This window comes from Capra hircus, chromosome 20 (genome assembly GCF_001704415.2).
Source record: "Capra hircus breed San Clemente chromosome 20, ASM170441v1, whole genome shotgun sequence".
NCBI classification, from domain to species: Eukaryota; Metazoa; Chordata; class Mammalia; order Artiodactyla; family Bovidae; genus Capra; species Capra hircus.
In genome coordinates, this window is record NC_030827.1 from 41948190 (window position 1) to 41968894 (window position 20705).

Sequence of the window (20705 nt, forward strand, 5' to 3'; positions counted from 1 at the left end):
GGTCTGTGGTGGGAGAGAAGCTGCGGACCAGAGCTTCTCATGGAGGAGGCAGTGGCACCCCACTCCAGTGTTCTTGCCTGGAGAATCCCAGGGACGGCGGAGCCTGGTGGGCTGCCGTCTTTGGGGTCACACAGAGTCGGACATGACTGAAGCGCCCTAGCAACAGCAGCAGCAGAGCTCCTCAAGCTCGGTGCTGTTGGCGTCTTGGGCTGGATAGTTCCCTGTGGCGGGGCCTGCCCGGTGCATGGTTGGATGTCGAGCAGCATCTCTGGGTTCTGTGCACTGGATGCCAGTAGCACCCTCGTGACTGTGATAACCGAGGCTGTCTTCTGACATTGCCCAGTGTACCCTGGGGAGTGAGAGAACGCCCCTCCCCCTGGTTGAGAACCACTGCTGTAGACAAAAGCTGCTTTCCAAATGGTGAGAGTGCCGTAGGTGTATGAAAGGATCTCTTCATTCTGATTTTTGACTCCACCGCTAGTCTTGATGCTGGTGGTCTTGTAAGCTCTCACTCATAGCTATGTTATGCCTTCTGTATCTGTATGTGTGTGTGTGTGTTTCCCTCAAAATGAGAAACAAGGGAAAATTGAGTTTGTCTCTTGCAAGTCTGCCCGTGACCAAAGGTACCCATAGCAGATTGCCCGTGCTGGTTGCTGGTTTTGTGGAGTCGCAGTGTCGTCACCTTGGATGGGTTCTCAGGAGAGTCAGCGCGTGTGCTGCTCACAATGGGGCTCCTGGGGCTCAGCAGCTGTGCCTCATTGCCTTGGGGGCCCCAGGACCTCTGTGTGCTCGCTTCTCCTCTTTCTTCCATCTCCATTTTATTTTCCATCACTCTCCCCCCACCTTTTTTTTTTTTTTTTTCCTCTCTCTCTCCCCTAACAGGCACTAGGCCTCCATCCCCATTAAGTCAGGTGTATTTGCCGTGGGAGGGACACACAGTCATGTTCACTGATGAAATGAATGAGTGAAGGAAGGGATACGTACAGATTTAGGACAGAAGAGCCTGGAGATGTTAGATTTAGTGGGTGGGGTAGATAAGAGAACATTCTGTTGTTTGGAATTTTGTAAAAACAGCTTCAACTTGGACTGGGCCCTTACCTATGTTGAGCTTGAGAGGAGACTGTCGTCTCTGGCAAAAAGGTTTGAGAGGTCTCTCTTGTTGGCATGATATTTTACTTGATAAAGAAAAGCAGGGTTTTAAGTCATAGTTCAGGTGACATAGGCAAGGAGAAGCTTGTACGTGGAGCCGTGTTGGTGAAACTGCTCCACGTGTCTCAGATTACCTCCCTGAATTCTTAAAACATCCCTGGAAAGAAGGCATCTGTTACTTCAGAATGTTGTTGTAAATGAGAATACTTAACTGATCGTGGTTTAAGCTTGCTGGGTTTGTTTTCCTTGAGAAGCCATCTGGAGGGAGGTGGTGGCTGGTATGTATTTAGTGCCTTAGTGATGGCAGGGCTGTAGGTGGGTATTGCTGTCTTCCGGAGGATCCACCACGGTTGTAGGTTGCCCACGGGAGCCCCAGGCATCGTGTCCGTACACACCTCTGCCCAGACACAGATGCAGAGGGCAGTACTGGGTGGAGCCCAGGGTGCCCGGGGATCTCTTCTTCATCCCTTCACCCAGAATTGTGTTTAATGGATTAATTTTCCATCTCTGCCATAACCCATCTCCACAGACTTCATTCATGGCTTGAAATACCGCACATTTATTAGCTCACAGTTCTGTAGATTGGAAGTCAAACTTGGGTCTCACTGGCTAAATCGAGGTACTGGCAGGACTGCTCTCCTTTCTGGAGACAACCTGTTTTCTTGCTTGTTCAGGTTGTTGGCAGAGTTCAGTTCCTTATGGCTGTGGGATGGAGGCCCTTGTCTGCTTGCTGTCTGGCAGGCTGTTCCCAGCTTCTGGAGCCCGTCTGCATTCCTTGGCCCATGGACCCCTTCCTTCATCTTCAGAGCCAGCAGCGTGGGTCGAGTCCCTCTTGTGCTTTAACGATCTCTTGCCTCTTCTTCTATTGCACCTTGGACTGCTGTTGTGAGAGCCTCTCCACTTTTAAAGACTCGTATTCAGTTGGGTCTACCCAGATAATCCCACCTCAAATTCTGTAGCCTTAATCGCGTCTGCAGAGTTCTTTCTGCACTGAAAGGTGGCATGTTCACTTTCCAGGGATTAGGACAGAGACATCTGTGGCATAGGACAGAGACATCTGTGGCCGAGTTCTCTGCCCCAAACCTGAAGGGAATCCCAGTTCTGTGAGCATGGGGGAAGGGGAGAATGGCTCCCCAGGGGTATCATTATTATTGAAATAATGTTGAAGGCACTGAGGCTCAGAGCATTTAAACGGCACAGCGTTTGCTCTTCCTCACCTTTCTTGTGGGTGTGTTAAAACTCCAGTGTCTAAGGAAGGCTGATAAACCAGAAGGCCAACACTGGCTTCTGTTTGGGCACCGCTGGTGCAGAGAGGGCCTAAGTGTCAGAGCCACCCCGGCATCACCAGTATCAGTAATGAGGTGGGGCTGAGGAAAGCAGGCACCCTCTTCTGGGAATAACTGCAGATTTCATGATTGAACATTCATTTTATGTTGGAAAGGTGCCTTTTGAAAATGTCAAATGTACATTTCAGGTGGGTGTTTAAAGTGATTTTCAACCTGGGAGGAGAGTAAGGGAAAGTGAGGAACTTCCTCCAGGAATGTATTGCAGAACCCTGTGTTTGTAAAGAGTGTGTGTGTGTGTGTCCCTGTGTTTATGGGGTGCGTGTGTGGTTTGTGGGTCACTGGGTTAATGTGGAATACACACCATCAGTGAATTTCAGTAGGGGAGAGGTATATGTTCTCTAGGAGGGTATCAGGTGTCATGAATTCTGAGGGATTTATGATTTTTTGGTTGTTGTATCAAAAGGGCATAGGTGAAGACTTCTAACATTTCTAAGGGTTGGCAAAGTGCATTTACCTGAGGACTGTGTCAGCCATAAGTGTGTGTGCAATTCAGAGCATCATTGCCAGCACTTTGGGCATTTTGTGTTTAAAATGTTTGTTAAATTGAGGGTTGAAAAATGATATCTTGCTGTTAAAATCTTTGGTTATCGGTGAGTTCTTAAGTCTCTTTGGTATGACTATTATTAATATAGTTCCTAATATTGATCCTTTATTTTTCAAAGGGAGATTCTACTGTAGTTGGAACAAGTAGGCTCCGTGACTTATATGACAAATTTGAGGAAGAGTTGGGGAGCAGGCAAGAGAAGGCCAAAGCTGCTAGACCCCCATGGGAGCCTCCCAAGACGAAGCTAGATGAAGATTTAGGTGAGTCAGAAGTTACTAGACTGAGATCCTGTGCTCTTTTTTTATTGTTTAATACCAGACTTTTGGGATGTGTCCTTGAGAGTCCCATAGTAAAATTTCCTAATGTCCATTTTATTTTCCTTAATTCCAGTCAGCAAATACGTAGCAATGTAACTTTCTTCTTTTCAATTTTCTTTTCCCTTAGTTATATTCAGTAGAATACATAAGAGATCTCATTTGCAAGGTATGCTAGCCACTGTGTCCCCGTAGACTCCTGTCTTAAAATCGGAAGGGACCACAGTCCAGCCTCCTGTCAAAAGCAGGAGCCTGTTCCCGTGCCTCGTGATCTAATGGGCAGGCATCTCCTGTGGCTCTCTCCACTGCCAGGGTGTGGAAACTCCAGCCAGAGTCCAGCTCTGTTTGAAGCTCTCTCTCTCTTCACAAAGTTTCCATCACTTTCTTCCATCTTTCACATACGTATTCTGAGACTCCAAGGAGATGCTGAGATCAGTGCTTCTCACCATGTTGTGTCTTTACCCCTAACACACGCTGTATGCAGAGGAGACGTTCAGTGTGCCTTTTCCTGCATGATATCTGCCTCTCATCTGCCCACCTTTGTTACGTTTCCCTCGCTGAGAGGCAGTGTCCATGGTGGGGAAAAGCACAACAGAACCAGCTGCCCTGGGTTTGAATCCTTGTTCCACTTGAAATGTGATCTCAGGCAAGTGATGTGATTTCTCTGTGTCTCAATTTTCTTGCCTTAGAAGAGGAATGACAGTACCCATCTCACGTAGTACACTTGAAAATACAACAGTGTAAGGGCTCCTTCTTACCACGCTGTATGTACTGCATTAATCTCTTGAAGGATCACTCCAAGTTCTAGGTCTTTTTTTTTTTCTTTTTTGATTGTAGTAAAATACAAATAACATGTGCATAATACACGTAAGATATACTACTTAGCCATTTTTGAATGTATGGCTCTGTAGTGTGTTACGTGCATTCATATTGTGTAAACAACCTTTGGAACTCTGTTCATCTTGCTAAACTGGAAACTCTATCCAGATTAAAGGCCAGCTCCCCATTCCTGTCTCCCTTTGCCTCTGGCAGCCACCCTTCTACTTTCTGTCTCTGTGAATCTGACTGCTCTAGGTACCTCATATAAGTAGAGGCACACCATATTTGTCTTTTGTGACGGGATCGTTTCGTTACAGTAATTCTTGGTCTGTTTTTATCTAGTCATTTTGAAGGACTAGAGTCTCTTATTATTACTATTGAGAGAAAAAAATAAAGAATCTGATTCAGTCTGATCTTCAGAGCCTGGCATTCATGATCTTTTATCCCCTCACTTCTGGATTTCTTCCTGTGAGGCATTTGCTCCGTCCAGAGTCAGCCCATAGTCTTGCTCCATGCTTTTGCCTGCAGCGTCCCATGTGTGTTCCTTTCCGTCTCATCAGCTTAACCCCGCCCCCATCCCTGTGCCTGGGTCACGTGCACCCCTTCTAGGAAACCGCAGCAGATCAGGGTGGATTCACTGCACCTTTTAGGAGGTGAAACCTCAAACAGCTCTGGCGGTTTGCATTTTCTCTTGTCTTGTTCAGCAAGTCTTTCTCTAAAAATCTTTGATCCTTTGTTTCCCCCTCTAGACTGTGACTTAGCATCATGGGCTCTATGAGATTTCATGGGGTTGCTTAGCAGAGTTCTAGTGTGGAGTAGGCACTGGAGTGTTTGCTGGAAGATAAACAGCTGTCCTTAGGTTTCTAAATGTATGTCCTTACGTTTTGGTCATTTGGAAGTAAATCTTCATGTAAAACCTTCATGTAAAATGTAAATCTTCATGTAAAATCTTCATGTAAAATCAGCTTGCAGACGGCTTCAGCTTCTCTCCATCTTTTTCCCCTCACCTCTATAGAGAGTTCCAGTGAATCTGAATGCGAGTCCGATGAGGACAGCACCTGCTCTAGCAGCTCAGACTCAGAGGTTTTCGACGTCATTGCAGAAATCAAACGTAAAAAGGCCCATCCTGACCGACTTCATGATGAACTTTGGTACAACGACCCAGGCCAGGTGCGTAGGCTTTTATGCTCTTGCTGTGAAGGTTGCTCACCCACACATCACATTTATGACTGCTGGCTCAGAAGATGCATGGTAGCTGGTATTGAAACTGAATTTTACTCTCAGGGCTGGGCGTCATCCTTCACAGCTTATTTCTTTTCAGCTTCAGCGTTCAGCTCCAAAGCGTAAGCACCAGAGCAAGTGCTCCTTGAATCCTATTTGACGATGTTTGTAAATCCTGTGTGAGGGAGCAGGATGATGGTGCTGCTTCATTAAACTTGCAGTAAACGGAAGGAGACGGATGGCAGGATGAGGGAGAGAGCACTTGTAGCTCTTTTTAAAAGCAGTTCATCTGGAAGTTATCTTGTAGCCGTACAGTAAACAACGTCCCAGGCCCTATAAGACTTCCTATTTGCCAGTTGGTAGAAGTCACAGTTCCTTGTAACTTCTCCTTGTTATTAAGCGTGTTTGAGCTAATGACATCGTGTGTGTTTGTGCTCAGTTGCTCAGTCGTGTCCGACTCTTTTCAACCCCGTGGATTGTAGCTCACTAGGCTCCTTTGTCCATGGGATTCTCCAGGGAAGGATACTGGAGTGGGTTGTCATGCCCTCCTCCAGGGGATCTTCCCAACCCAGGGATCGAACCCCCATCTGTTGTATCCCTGTATTGGCAGGGGTATTCTTTACCATTGCACCACCTGAGAAGCCAGTGACATCATAGTTGGACGTAATTATTTTTTATTTTCACTTACTATTTTATTATGAAGTTACACTGGTGGAACAGTGGTAAAGAATCTGCCTGCCAATTCAGGAGATGCAAGAGACGTGAGTTCAATCCCAGGGTTGGAGGGATACCACTGGAGTAGGAAGTGGCAACCCACTCCAGTATTCTTGTCTGGAAAATTCCGTGAACAGAGGAGCCTGGGAGGCTCTAGTCCATGGGTCGCAAAGAGTAAGACACTATTGAGCAACTGAGCATGCACAGACAATACAAAATGCAAAATAGTATCTTTATAAAAGAATTGTATTTTTACAAATGTATAATACATACAAAAATAGTATCTTTAATACATGTCAACTTATCAAGCATAATAAAACGTATCCCTAGAAAAAGATCATTTAAAATTTATATTTTGTAAATAAATTCATACCATTCTACATTATTTTGATATTGTTCTCCTGGTTCATATTAGATTACAGCTATCTAATTTTTTTTAAATAGAATTAATATAGTTAGAATGCCTGACAGAAATGTACCTTGTGGTTCTTTTTGCCCTCTGATAATTGAGCAGAAATGTTTACAAATTGTTAATACATTTTGGAATCTTCACTTTGGTACATTAATCATGTATATGATCTTTTTAAACAGCTTTAGAAAGTTATAATTCACATACCATACAATTTACACAATTAAAGTGTACAGTTCAGTTTTTTTTTGTATATTCACAGAATTGTATAGTCATCACAATTTAATTTTAGAACATTTCTGTGTCCCCCGAGAAAAATCCTTTCTCCATTAGTCACTCCCCTTACCTTGTGTGTGGTCTTTTAATGGACTGTTGCTCTCATATCAAGAAACAAATAGTCTCAGTGTTGTGTTGACTGTATTTGGTTTTGTATCCTCTGTACAGTTGAGCCTTATAAAGGGCTGATCTGTATTGGAGACCAGACCCTGGTAAAAGACAGGCATATAAGATGTCTGTTTGCTTCCCTGGAAATAAGTGAGCACTAAATGATTTTTCCATATTTTTCATCACAAATTGTGCCCTGCATTAGGAATGTGTTGTGACTTTGGTGGGAATTCAATCACATCTCTGTTTGCCAGCTGTTATTTTGGATAATATCTTAATGTGATTTTTTTCTTTTTTAGGTAGCCATATTATTCCTGTCTTGTACCACCTGGAGCTTTAGATTTCTCAAAGGGATAAAGAGACTTATAGTGTTTTTAATATTTCTTTTCAAAGTTTTATTGAGATATTTTTGACAAAATGAGTTATAAATCCCTAGAACTCTAAAGAAATATGTGTATGTGTATGTATATAGAATATATATGTCTCATAATATAATTAAAATATAGATATTTATATATACAGTATATATATATTTTAATTAATACTAAAAAAGTGAGAAATGGAACTCCACTTCTCCATTCTCCAGACTGATGCTCTGATCTCCTTTTTGATTCCATATTAACCATTTAAATTGAATAAACTCACAAACTGGTTTTTAAGGCCCTTTAAGGTTTTGACCTCAGTTCTGCCTTTTTGGTCTTCTCACTCACTTATGTGATCCTTTCCATTTAGATGGGTCTCATGTTCCTGGGTTCAGACAGTGAAGAATCTGCCTGCAACATGAGAGACTTGGGTTTAATCTCTGGGTGGCGAAGATCTCCTGGAGAAGGGAATGGCTACCCGCTTCCGTATTCCTACCTGGAGAGTTCCGTGGACAGAGGAGCCTGGTGGGCTACAGTCCACGAGGTCACAGAGAGTCAGACATGACTGAGCAGCTAACACTGCATTTTTCACTTTCGTGTTCTTAGAGCATAACGTTGGATTCTTTCTTTCTCTTCTTTCTCTTGTCCTGGTTCCTCGTGTAGAATAGCCGTCTTCTTTTCACATTTTGGCTTCTTGAAGCCTGTTTTTTCCTTTATTTTGAAATTACTAAGCATATCATGTGTGTGTTATTTCTCCCATGTAAATATTCCTACTGCTTGCTTCAGCAGTACGTACACTAAAATTAGAATAAAGGTTCCTTGATCATGTGGACCCTGAGCTAGGTATCACCCACCTCCCCACCTGCAGTGCTTAACCAGCAGCTTTCGATCCAAGAAGCACCCAGGGTTATTCACTTATTGAATCCTGTGAGTGGAGTTCATGGCCAGAAAATGAATTCAGGTGAAAAAATAGACACAGAGTCACCTGTTTAGTGCTAGAAGTTTTTCTGGTTCTAGGAGTCATTTTCTTCCTTCTGCTTGAGATACCTTTTGGTCTCTTCTTTGAAAACATTTAATCCGCAGGTCACCTTCAAAGCATTCTACATGTTCCTTCAGAATATAAACTAGGCTTTTCTTTTGTGAACGAGTCATTTTTCCTGAAATAAGAAATAGCAGGAACATACTGGAAAGCAGTAGGAGAAGATGGGGGCAAACAGGGCGCTGACATTGATATTTTCTGCTCGGCTGCACAAATAAGTCGGGAAGCGAGCGTTGTCATAGCGTTTCCCTTTATCAGACAATATAGACAGTTTGCAGCTTTATTGGTTTTGGAACATCCGTTTAATCTTCAAACCTTGACAGCCTTTTCAGAGCTTCGGTACTCATGACATTAAAACCCACACAGTTTCCGTGGCATCGCCGTGCATGGAGTGGATTTTCCCCCCAATAAAAACGAATTACATTTTGTTTCTGACAGATGAATGATGGCCCACTCTGCAAATGCAGCGCAAAAGCGAGACGCACGGGCATCAGGCACAGCATTTATCCCGGAGAAGAGGTAACTGGTTTGGGTTATTATATTTGTCAGTGCTGAGCAGCCAGAAGTAGACAGCTGCTGCTGCTATTCTTCTCCCCATAAATGAAATAATACCCCGGAAATAGTCTTCTCAGGTTCCCTGATAGTTTCTGTTACTAATCACTGGAGAAGAGACATACTTGGGTTTTGGGGGTGGAATGGGAATGTTATCAAGGACACTTCGGGAGGTTCTTTATTTAAAGTAGGCAAAGTGAATTTCAGTTGCCCTTTTTTTTTTCTTTTAATAATTTTCAGTATCCTAAAATGGTCCGTAATTTTAATTGTTTTTCATGTTTTTGTTGTAAACGGTGGTGAATCTCCCTGGAGAATTGCTCTTATCGAGGTGCTATATGGCACATGTCCTCTTTCCTTGGGGATGTGCGTGTATACCTGTTGCCTTTGTCAGTCTTTGTCTGTTGTCCCCACTCAGCTGTGAGCATCACATGGACTTGTTTGACCTGTGTCACACCCCACCCCTGGGTCATCAGGAATACTCCAAAGGTGTTTGCATGATGAGTTGAACCCTTTCACATTGAAGAGAGATGTAACTACTCTACTCCCGATCAATTATTTTCCTTCATTTTTTTCCCCCATTACATTTTACTTCTGCAAGGTATTCTCATTAATCCCAGGATTGTCACTGTATGCTTCAGCACACTGTATTTAGGGCTTCCCTGGTGACTTAGTGGTAAAGAATCTGCCTGCTGTCGCAGGCGGAGGAGGCAATGGCACCCCACTCCAGTACTCTTGCCTGGAAAATCCCATGGACGGAGGACCCTGGTAGATCTCAGTCCATGGGGTCGCTAGGAGTCGGACACGACTGAGCAACTTCACTTTTACTTTTCACTTTCATCCATTGGAGAAGGAAATGGCAACCCACTCCAGTATTCTTGCCTGGAGAATCCCAGGGACAGGGGAGCCTGGTAGGCTGCCCTCTATGGGGTCGCACAGAGTTGGACTCGGCTGAAGCGACTTAGCAGCAGCAGCAGCAGCAGCCATTGCAGGAGACGCAGGAGATGCTGGTGTCATCCCTGGGTAGGGAAGATCCCCTGGAGGAGGAAATGGCAACTTGCTCCAGTGTTTTTGCCTGGGAAATCCCATGGACAGAGGAGCCTGGTAGGCTATAGCCCATGGGGTCGCAAAGAGTTGAACACCACTTGGACTAAACAACAACAGTAACAACAAAGTATAGTGAGGCCGTGTGGGACAAGGCCTGCACCCTGTGAATGTCTGTGTGCGTGCCTCGGGCTGGGGTCTCTGCAGGCGGGGCTGCTGTGGAGACTTTTCAGGGGCAAGAGGAGTGTGGGCTCAGGACTGAGCAGAGGGGGAAGTCCACCTGGGCTGGACCTTTAGAGCTGGGCTTGTCGAAGTTGACTCACGTGGGGCCGGGATGGTTTTCATAAGCGCATCTCCATCTGTCCCAAGCAAGCCGCCCTAGAAAGGGCATGCCCTTGGCGGAGGGGGTTCTTGTAGTGGAGGGTGGCCTGGAAGGAGCTGACAGCTGCAGGCTGTGTGCTGACTGCTTTTTGCACAGCTGGGCAGCAGGGCCCTCTGTGAAGGGAGATTCAGGTGGGCAGTGGTGCTGGCTGAGGCAGTCAAACCCATCCTTAGAGTATGCATGGCCCTTTCACGATGGGTCGGGCCTACCTGGTCCACATTCTGTCAAGCGGCCAGTTGGCCCTCAAGGGATGGTGCCATATTGGGGTCCCAGCGGTGGTCATTGTAGGTGGCTGGCGTGGCAGTCAGCTTAGCAGCTTAGCTTTGGATGCTGTTGAGCTCTGTCTGCTCCTGTGTCCACTTCATTCGCGTGCGTATCCTGTCGGCTCTGGGGGACTGACTGCTGACCAAGGCTTGCCGGAGCATTTTGTCAGCTCGATGGTTTAGAACCTCTTCCACAGCGGGTGTCCCCTGCCCTGGGGATACCCCAAGACTGTCTTATCCCTGATCTTCCCAGGTGTTTCCTTCTAGGCCTCTGACCAGCTGACTGGCCACTTGCTTTCTGCCATGCTGCTGCCGCTGCTGCTACTAAGTCACTTCAGTCGTGTCCGACTCTGTGCGACCCCATAGACAGCAGCCCACCAGGCTCTGCCGTCCCTGGGATTCTCCAGGCAAGAACACTGGAGTGGGTTGCCATTTCCTTCTCCAATGCATGAAAGTGAAAAGTGAAAGTGAAGTTGCTCAGTCATGTCTGAGTCTTAGCGACCCCATGGACTGCAGCCTACCAGGCTCCTCCATCCATGGGATTTTCCAGGCAAGAGTACTGGAGTGGGGTGCCATTGCCTTCTCTGTTTCTGCCATGAGTCCATCTTTATTCCAACCTCAGGCTACTTCTCTTTTCACACAAAGTAGATGACCAGGTCCACCACCTGAAACCCCGCCCACTGGGTGGTCTCCCTCATCCTTGTCTTCAGAGCCATCCATGAAGAAGGCTGCAGCACAGTCTGTTTTTGGCTTGCACCTCCTTTCTTTTCTTTGTTTTTTAAAGAATGCTGTTTTATTTATTTGGCTGTACCGAGTCTTTGTTACGACATGCAGGATCCTTAGTTGTGGCATGTGGGAATCTTAGTTATGGCATGCAGGGTCTAATTCCCTGACCAGGGATCGAACCCAGGCTCCCTGCTTTGGAAGCTTAGAGTCCTCACCCCAGGGCCACCAGGGAAGTCCCTGTACTTCCTTTCTGACTGACCCATTTGCAAACTGAGCTTGGGCTTTTCCTTCTGCTTTCATCCCCCCGTCTTTAGTCATCAGCTGAGGGAGTGTGCTGATGCAATAGTGGTGGGTGCCCAGTTTGTTCATGCCCTCTACTCTGTGTGTGCCTGGTTCTGGTTATAGGCACCCTCCTTCTTATGATGGCCCCACCCAAACTTGTGCCCAGAGGGGACTGGCAGAACCCAGCTCTTGTCGGGCAGTTCCAGCCCTGCGTCTGTTTGCTGTCCCTTGGCCGTGCATTCCATGTCTGCCAGGGCCCAGTAGCATACTCAAAATTGCTTTGCAAAGGCACATAATTTTTCATGATAGACAGCACAGCTTGGCTTCAGAACCTCAGAGACCAGCATGGTGATTCCCCTCTCAGCATCTTTTCCTACCAGCAGTCTGGGATTTGCTGAATCATGTGGCCCCCATTGCAGGGCGACTTGAGCTGTGGTTTGAAACTGCTGAGGCCTTTCTCACTTGAGTTGCTCTCCTAGCTGGTGGCCTTTTGTGTCATTTTGTAAATGGGCTGTAGTAATATTCCTCTTTGAGGATGGCACTGCCTCCTGAACTTGAAGAGGCCCACCTGGTATTCTGCTTCCTTCTTCACTGTGGGAAGGGAAGAGGCAGTAGTTTGGTGTTTTACTCTGGATGGCTGTCTTGGAACCATTGAATCCTAAAAATGGTGTGGCTGTGGGAGGCCCTGAATCTTGGTAGGGTTTCCTCCCACCCTTTGGAGCATGTACAGTTTACCAAGACTTTTCGCTCAATCAACATAATGTCAAAGATGCAATGGAGCAGTATAACATGCTGCAGTATTCTAGGTCAGGAGCACCTTGGACTGTATTATGACAGTGAGTAGAAGAATTCACATAGGCTGGTGGCAAAACCGTTAATGTTGTCTGTTCCATGTGAACGTGAACCTGTTCTCATCAGAGCTGGTCCTCATTCTGGTGGGGTAAGAAAGAATACATTCAGCAGGTCAGTTGCCACATACTTTGTACCTGAGATCACATTCATCTGCCGAAACTGTGCTATAACACCTGGCAAGGCAGGTGCAGTCGGAGCTACTTGGTTGAGCTCCTTGTGGTGTGTAGTCATCTGCTGGGATCCATTTGATTTCTTTAGGGCCCAGACTGGTGAATTAAACAGACCGTGATGGGACAGTCATCCTTGTGTCATTTGGATCCTTAAGGGTGGCACTAATCTCCACCATTCCCCTGGAGTCACACTGTTTTTGATGTCCAGGTTGGGTTCTGCTTGACCTTTGCCATTATGGTGGCTCTTACTCCACAGATCAAGGACCCAGGGGGAGGTGGCACCGTCTCCCCATTTTGTCAATTCCAGTGGCACATCTAGGGATCAAGGAAATGACCACTGGGTGGATCTGTAGACTCAGTGGACCTCATATAAGCCAGACCTTGACCAAGATCGGTACTACCTTGGCCTCATCTCCCCCACTCTGACGGGGATACCAGGATGATATGTCCAGTCTTTGAGTATCAGTTGATTCAGATGCTGTGTCCAGCACTCCTTGAAGGCCCCTTTGGGGAAGGACAGGGCTGTCGTGACCATTTTTGCTTGTGATTGTGTCACGTGGCCTGGCCTCTGGCCTCTTGGGCAACCTTTTCAGTCAGTGGATTTCAGTCCAGTAACTTGATCAGGTCTGGAACTGGGATTATGACTGTATATTGGAGCAACCTACCTTAAGCCTCTTGTTTGCCCAGTCTTGATTTCTTCCATTGGCACAAACTAAGGTGGTATGCTTGTCAGCTACCCATTTATTTTGTACCCAAGGACACCAGGCTGTGAAAGCCTCTTCTGTGACTCTTTTGGGTCAGATCCCAGTACTACTGGTCATGATGATAATTGTGTAACCTGGCTTCTTGTGATGAGCTCCATCGTCTTGCCTCTAGTTTCAGAGTCTTGTCATCCCTGATGTGGTCAGCAAGCTGTGTACTATGTCATCCGCTCTTATGCTCAGTCCTGGCCTGCAGACGGTGCCACCACTGACCATCCTACTGATGCTGGTGCCCCTTTGCCAGCATGTTCCTATTGGCCTTGGTCAGTGGCATGTCCTCTGGGCCATGAAAGATGATTATCTGGTATATTTTTCAGACATAGATGTTATATCCATCCCAATGTGCCCATTTCCTAGAATGTTTGAATTCCTTCTTCTGTTTGTCCTGCAGTTTTGGTATTTTCACTTTAGTCAGCATGGGCCATTGCTCTTTCACACTACTAAGACATCTGACGGAGAAGGCAAAGGCACCCCACTCTAGTACTCTTGCCTGGAAAATCCCATGGATGGAGGAGCCTGGTAGGCTGCAGTCCATGGGGTCGCTAAGAGTCGGACACGACTGAGCGACTTCACTTTCACTTTTCACTTTCATGCATTGGAGAAGGAAATGGCAACCCACTCCAGTGTTCTTGCCTGGAGAATCCCAGGGATGGGGGAGCCTGGTGGGCTTCTGTCTGTGGGGTCGCACAGAGTCGGAGATGACTGAAGTGACTTAGCAGCAGCAGCAGCAAGACATCTGAGTGGAACTTCCTTGGTGGCTCAGATGGTGAAGAACCTACCTTCAATGCAGGAGACCCTGATTCAATCCCTGGGTCAGGAAGATCCCTTGTAGAAAAGAATGGCAACCCACTCCAGTATTCTTGCCTGGAGAATCCCATGGACTGAGGAGCTTGGTGGGCTACAGTCCATGGGGTCACAAAGACTCAGACACGACTGTGAGACATCTTGGTAGGGAGTTTCTAGCATCTCCTGATGGCCTTGCATCCTGAATGCTCCCAACTCAGTCAGCTCTTCCCTAACCAACTCTGTTTCCTGGTCCTCTTGGTCATGCACTGCCAGTCCTGTGTGAATTCCTGCTGCTGGCATGTGCTGGCGCTGGCTAGTTCTTACAGTTCCTGTGGGATATTATGCTTCCTCTCAGTACTTTCCAGCTGTGAAATGTGAAACCAGTTATGCTGTTCAGTTCAGTCGCTCAGTCATGTCCAACTCTTTGCGACCCCATGGACCGCAGCACGCCAGCCTTCCCTGTCCATCATTAACCCCGAGAGCCTGCTCAAACTCATGTCCATTGAGTCAGTGAAGCCATCCGACCGTCTCATCCACTGTCGTCCCCTTCTCCTCCTGTCTTCAGTCTTTCCCAGCATCAGGGTCATTTCCAATGAGTCAGTTCTTCCCATCAGGTGGCCAAAGTATTGGAACTTCAGTTCCAGCATCAGTCCTTCCAATGAATATTCAGGACTGATTCCCTTTAGGTTTGACTGGTTTGATCTCCTTGAAGTTCATGGGACTTTCTAGAGTCTTTTCCAACACCACAGTTCAAAAGCATCAATTCTTTGGCACTCAGCTTTCTTTATAGTCCAACTCTCACATCCATACATGACTACTGGAAAAACCATAGCTTTGACTAGACAGACGTTTGTCAGCAACGTAATGTCTCTGCTTTTTAATATGCTTTCTAGGTTTGTCATAGCTTTTCTTCCAAGGAGCAAGTGTCTTTTAATTTCATGGCTGCAGTCACCATCTGCAGTGATTTTGGAGCCCAAGAAAATAAAATCTGTCACTGTTTCCATTGTTTCCCCATCTATTTGCCATGAAGTGATGGGACTGCATGCCCCATGATCTTCATTTTTTGAATGTTGAGTTTTAAGCCAGCTTTTTCACTCTCCTCTTTCACTTTCATCAAGAGGCTTTTAAATTCCTCTTCACTTTCTGCCATAAGGATGGTGTCATCTGCATATCTGAGGTTATTGATATTTCTCCCGGCAGTGTTGATTCCAGCTTGTGCTTCATCCAACCTGGCAGTTATGCTGTGAAATGACCCTAATTATAGGTCTCTTGTCAGGTAGGGAGATTTGATGGGGTCGGGGAGGTGAGGACAATGTCACCTTCAGGGGCTTTCCATGTCTTCAGACAGGGGAGTGCTTGCTCTTCATAGACAAGGCTAGGTTGCCTCTGAACATTCAGAAGGTTTAGAGGAGTCTAAGGAGTCAAACTGGGGAGGGAAATGGTAACCCACTCAGTGGGAAATCTTCCCTGTGAAATCCAATGGACAGAGGAGCCTGGTGGACTATAGTCCATGGGGTCACAAAGAGTCAGATATGACTGAATGACCAAACAATAAGGCGTCAAAACCTGTACGTCCTCATCCAAGGTTCCATAGCCCTGACCTTGGAGTAACAGACCTACGGTGGATGGTTGGTAGTTAGTCTTTAAGGCCCACTGCTTCTACAGGTGAGCCGCAGGCGCGCTGCCTGGCCTCGCGCTGCTGCTGCTGGAAGCCTCTTAGTGGGCCGTCAGCAGGTCCTCTGCTTTCATGTCTGGCTTCCAGCTGCCTTTCCTCCTCCTCCTCTCCTGCTGAATTTCTGCACAGCAGTGCTTCTCTTAGGCCTTCTGACTAATATCAGCAGCACCTCAGACCTTATTAGACGTGCAGATTCTCAAGCCTGCCTCAATCAGAAACTTTGGGGCGTGAGGAGCAAGCAGTCTGAGATCAGGTGTGAGGAATGAGGTAGAGCATCAGTGGTGCTCGACAGTATCATCCATCCCATTATCCGTACAGCTTCCGGTCACTCCAAGTCTTCAACACCTGGTGCATCTCACCCGCTTCCACTGGCACAGTCTCCCACTGAGCATCTTTGAAAGTTTCAGCTGGCATGTTGTCTGGTGCCAGGGGCTGTGTGTGCCACCAGGCACTGTGATGGGTTCCTCGTTGCCAGTCAGATGGCAGGTGATTCAGCTCCAAAACCTCATCTTACTTCCTGCTTTCTTGGATCACCTCTGGTACCTACTGTCACAGCCTGGATTCTCCAGAAGCAGATGCTAAGGTGAAGTCTGGGGTGCATGGTGTTTCTCAGGGATCTTCACCTGTGAGTGGAAGAGGGTATGAGCAGGATTGGACAGACGGATTGGCCGAACTGTGAGTCAGCCCCAACAAAGCCCTGGTCAACCTGGTGATAACCCAAGGGATGAGTATTGCCCATTCAAGGTGGGCCGCGGTGGCTGGGCCTTCGTACTTCTGTCTCGCTCAGTGTATCCCTGACATCAGGTGAGGGGGTCTGCTCATGACACAGATCCTGAGGGAGCCGGCAGCTGGAGACTGCTGTCAGCACTGTTAAAGGGCAGCAGGTCCTTCCCTGAAGGTGGTCTGGGTCACACATCGCCCAGTGATTCTGCTGATGGTGCTTTCCTTTTCTTGTCCTAAGCTCCATGCGTGTTCTGTTCCACCAATTCTTGTGCTTCCTGCATTTCCATTTCCTTCTTTTTTCACTCAGCATATTTACCCATATCAGTTTGTTCCCCTTCCTGTTATAGCCTACTGCTATTACTTCTTAGATTGTTCTTTTTGCTTTTTGATTTATTGGGAGGTTAGCAAGGTCAAGTATTGTGTTATTTTACAAATGAAAGAGAAGATCGTCATGGAAATTTAGTTCTTGAAAGATCTCTATGTTGTTCAAACCCCTTGTATTGTATGTGAATAGGGGTTGAATACCAGTGCCCAGCCAGCCCATGTTTATCCATTCAGTTAGTGGTAAAGTAAATACTGTTCTTTTCCTACCAGTTTGTGAAGGAACACACATAAAACCTGTTTTGTCAGATATGAATGTAGAAAATAGTCTGGTTTTGAGTAACAATATTTTGCCACTTTACTCTTAAACTTACTTTTGTTTTTCCCCTCAGGCCATCAAGCCCTGTCGTCCTATGACCAATAATGCTGGCAGGCTTTTCCACTATCGAATTACAGTCTCACCTCCCACAAACTTTTTAGTAAGTTCCTACCCAAATCTATTTCATTTGTTAAAAAATATAAATAAGATCTATGTGTGTTAATAGGTTGAAATGTGAATAGGCTAAATATGGACTCAGTTCTTAAAAAAATATTTTATTTTTATGCTGATAAAACTGGCCTTTATGATAATGACTCTAATTTGGCTTCCTCTCATTATACTAATTTCTGTGTCGTTTTTCTTTTATATTGTTCTCATAATAGCCGTGAATTATGGATAGGTCTGTTGGAGCTGTGGAGTTGGAAGAATGCATAGAACACTTGTGCATCTCTTAAAAATTGGCAAATAACATAGATTATCTAGTGACCCGTAACTGTTGCATTTATGACAGTAAAGGGCCTAATATTTGTTGACTGTGGTACCAGGCACCATTCTGTGTTTGAAATGTATTAACTTATTTCTCACAGAAAGTTGATGAAGTAGATATTATTTTCCCCAGTATGCAGAGGGGACAGTTGTCCATGTTTTACAAATAAGGTTAAGTAACTTGCTGAAGATTATTCAGGCAACATGTGGCACAGTGGGGACTTGAACCTGGGCAGACTGATTCTTGTAGTACATGGCTGTATGCTATTTTACTGTGCTATACTGCTGTTGAGCAGTATAGTTAATTAATTCTGGTTACATTTTTTATTAAGAGATTTCAATTTCAAAATTAGATTTTTAAGATGTTTTTCTACATAAAAGTTACTTTCCTGTTTGAAGGAATATTAAATGTTTATTTATTATTTATTTATTTTGATCGCTTCTCAGCTTTTTGGCTAAGATCAGGTATAGTCTAGGGGCTTCCCAGGTGGCACAGTGGTAAAGACTCCTTCTGCCAATACATGAAATAGAAGAGGCCCAGGTTCTATCCCTGGGTTGGAAAGATCCCTTGGAGAAGGAAATGGCAACCTGCTCCAGTACTCTTGCCTGGGAAATCCCACGGACAGCAGAACCTGGCAGTCTACAGTCCATGGGGTCGCAAAGAGTTGGATATGACTGGACACACTATTTGGTTGTTCCAGGACTTATTGGGGCGCTTGAGATCTTCACTGTAGCATACCAACTCTTAGTTGTGGCATGAGGGATCCAGTTCCCCAACCAGGGATTGAACCCTGGTCCCTTGCATTGGGAGCTCAAGAGTCTCAGTCTTTGGACCGCAGGGAAGGCCTTCAGAATTAGATTATTAATAATTATTTATTTTAACAACTTTATTGAATATGATTAATATACAATAACTCACCCATCTAAAATATATATTTTATGATGTTAAGAATTGTGAAACTAACACTACAATCTAATTTTAGAACATTTTCATTATTTCCCAAAGAAACCCTGTACTTATTAGCAGTTAGTTCTTTCCTGCTGCCCAGCCTTCAGCAACTACTAACATATTTTGTCTTTATCATTTGCCTAGTCTAGATATTTCATATCAATAGAATCATACAATGTGTGATCATTTTGGTTTCTTCTGCTTAGCAAAATGTTTTCAAGATTCATCCGTGGTATAATATATAACTTCATTCCTTTTTACTGCCAAATAATATTCTGCTGTATGGATATACTATATTTGATTTATCCATTCATCAATCAGAGAACATTTGGGTGGTATCCACCCTCGGGTTATTATGGATAATGCTGCTATGAACGTTTATTTACAAGTTTTTGTGCAGATATATGTTTTTCTTGCCTTTGAGTATAACTCTAGGACTAGAGTTGCTGGATTGGGTGGTAAATCTGTGTTTAGTATTTTGAGGAACTGCCAAACTATTTTCCAAAATGGCTGTACCATTATTATTTCGTTTGCAGTTCTCTCATTATATTTAATTTAGGACAAGTTTGTTGAGTTATTCAGATGGGAAATAACAGTAATGTTAGAAAAACAAATAATGTGCGTTAGGGAACTCCCCCTAACCACCTAAGCTTTTCATATATATGTGTGTGTGTGTGGGTGTGTGCATAATGTTTATATATATGTAAATGTTTAAAAGAATAATGTTCAATATCTGTGTAGAAAAAACATGGCTTTTAGGTTTCTAATCTTGATCATTTGCCCCATGTTTAGCATTTAGGATTAGAAATGGCAGACCATAAGAATGGCATAATGAAGAGATCTCTTATGCTTAGATCAGCACTGATATATTTTAATTAGATTCTATTTTCAGGTAATTAAGATCTCTGACATTATGCAAGAATTGGCTTGTTACAGTGTTTGCTGGCTGGGCTTTCCTTTGGAGGGTCTGGGGATGGAGCTGTGAGGGAGGGGGCCGCTGGCACCCTCGGGCCTTTCAGAGCCTTCCAGGCTGCTGCCTGTCTTGACTGTTGTGATGCTTAGGCTTCTCTACTTTGAGCTTTGATTTGGCTGTGTTATTATCTTTTTCTTGCTAGGACTTCTGTTAGTACAGAAATATAGTTTAGTAAGACAGGACTGGTAGTATTATGAGATTAAATAAAACAGGTTCCTAGAAAATGAAGTCATGTAGCCATTTTTCCTTTATGGCAGCCATACTAAACCTCCTTGATTGTCTAGTATATAGCTGAAGTCAGAGAATCCTACCAAGCTAAAGTTCTTTGTAAAGTTTCTCCCTGGTGTCTGGGAGAAGGTGAGCAGGAGTCCGTACTTGCTTGCTTTGGTTGGTTGCTTTTGTCCTGATAGGTACTGTGCGTGCAGGTCATATCATTTGTTCATGCTTCATTTTTCTGTTTGCTTTTAGACTGACAGGCCAACTGTTATCGAATATGATGATCACGAGTATATCTTTGAAGGATTTTCTATGTTTGCACACGCCCCCCTGACCAATGTAAGTATGTGCTAATTGGCCAACTTTCTCCTTCCCTGTGCCCCCTTTCTTTCTAAAAGTCAAAGGAAATTTCTTTTCATCTGACTTCTAAGTAACAACTACTTTACATCCGTTTGCCTAAGCTACAGGAAGTCAGTGGCAGTGTGTGTCAGGTGGGAGTGTGACATCTGTGCTAATGAGTCACAGGTTTGGTCCACATTAGATGGTGTAAGTAAACATGTATCAGAATAACATTTTGAGAGTGTGAAAGATTGAAAAAGAAGGATAAACTGTGGAGTAATGTGTCAAAACTATTTTGGGGTGGGTGTCCTTCAAAAGAGAGTTGGAAAGGTTTAAGGAGAAGCTATTACTTAGTCTTTGAGTCATAGGTAAAGAAATGGAGCTTGTTCAGGACATCTGGAGCCCGAGTTAACTTCATAGTTCTCTGTTTTTGCATCCTAGGAAGATGTCCTCTTTAAGAGACTTTGGCATACAGATCATGATATTCTCAGGTATTAAGGCCGATCTGTTGGTAATCGGTTCAGATGGAAGTCCTGTAAGCCAAAATCTTTCTGTTTACAAGCTGGCTGTCTTATGGGTTGTCTTACT

General features: G+C 45.0%; 1 protein-coding gene across 3 annotated transcripts in view; it reads left to right on the forward strand.

The window, feature by feature from the left end:
• DROSHA (drosha ribonuclease III) overlaps positions 1-20705 on the forward strand; it is a 123120-nt gene that overhangs the window by 17311 nt on the left and 85104 nt on the right. For all 3 annotated transcript variants that reach the window (XM_018065630.1, XM_018065629.1, XM_018065628.1), the window contains 5 exons: positions 3158-3299; positions 5188-5342; positions 8740-8820; positions 17228-17314; positions 20031-20117. In XM_018065630.1, coding sequence (XP_017921119.1) covers positions 3158-3299; positions 5188-5342; positions 8740-8820; positions 17228-17314; positions 20031-20117 — 552 coding nt within the window. The remainder of the gene's footprint in view (positions 1-3157; positions 3300-5187; positions 5343-8739; positions 8821-17227; positions 17315-20030; positions 20118-20705) is intronic.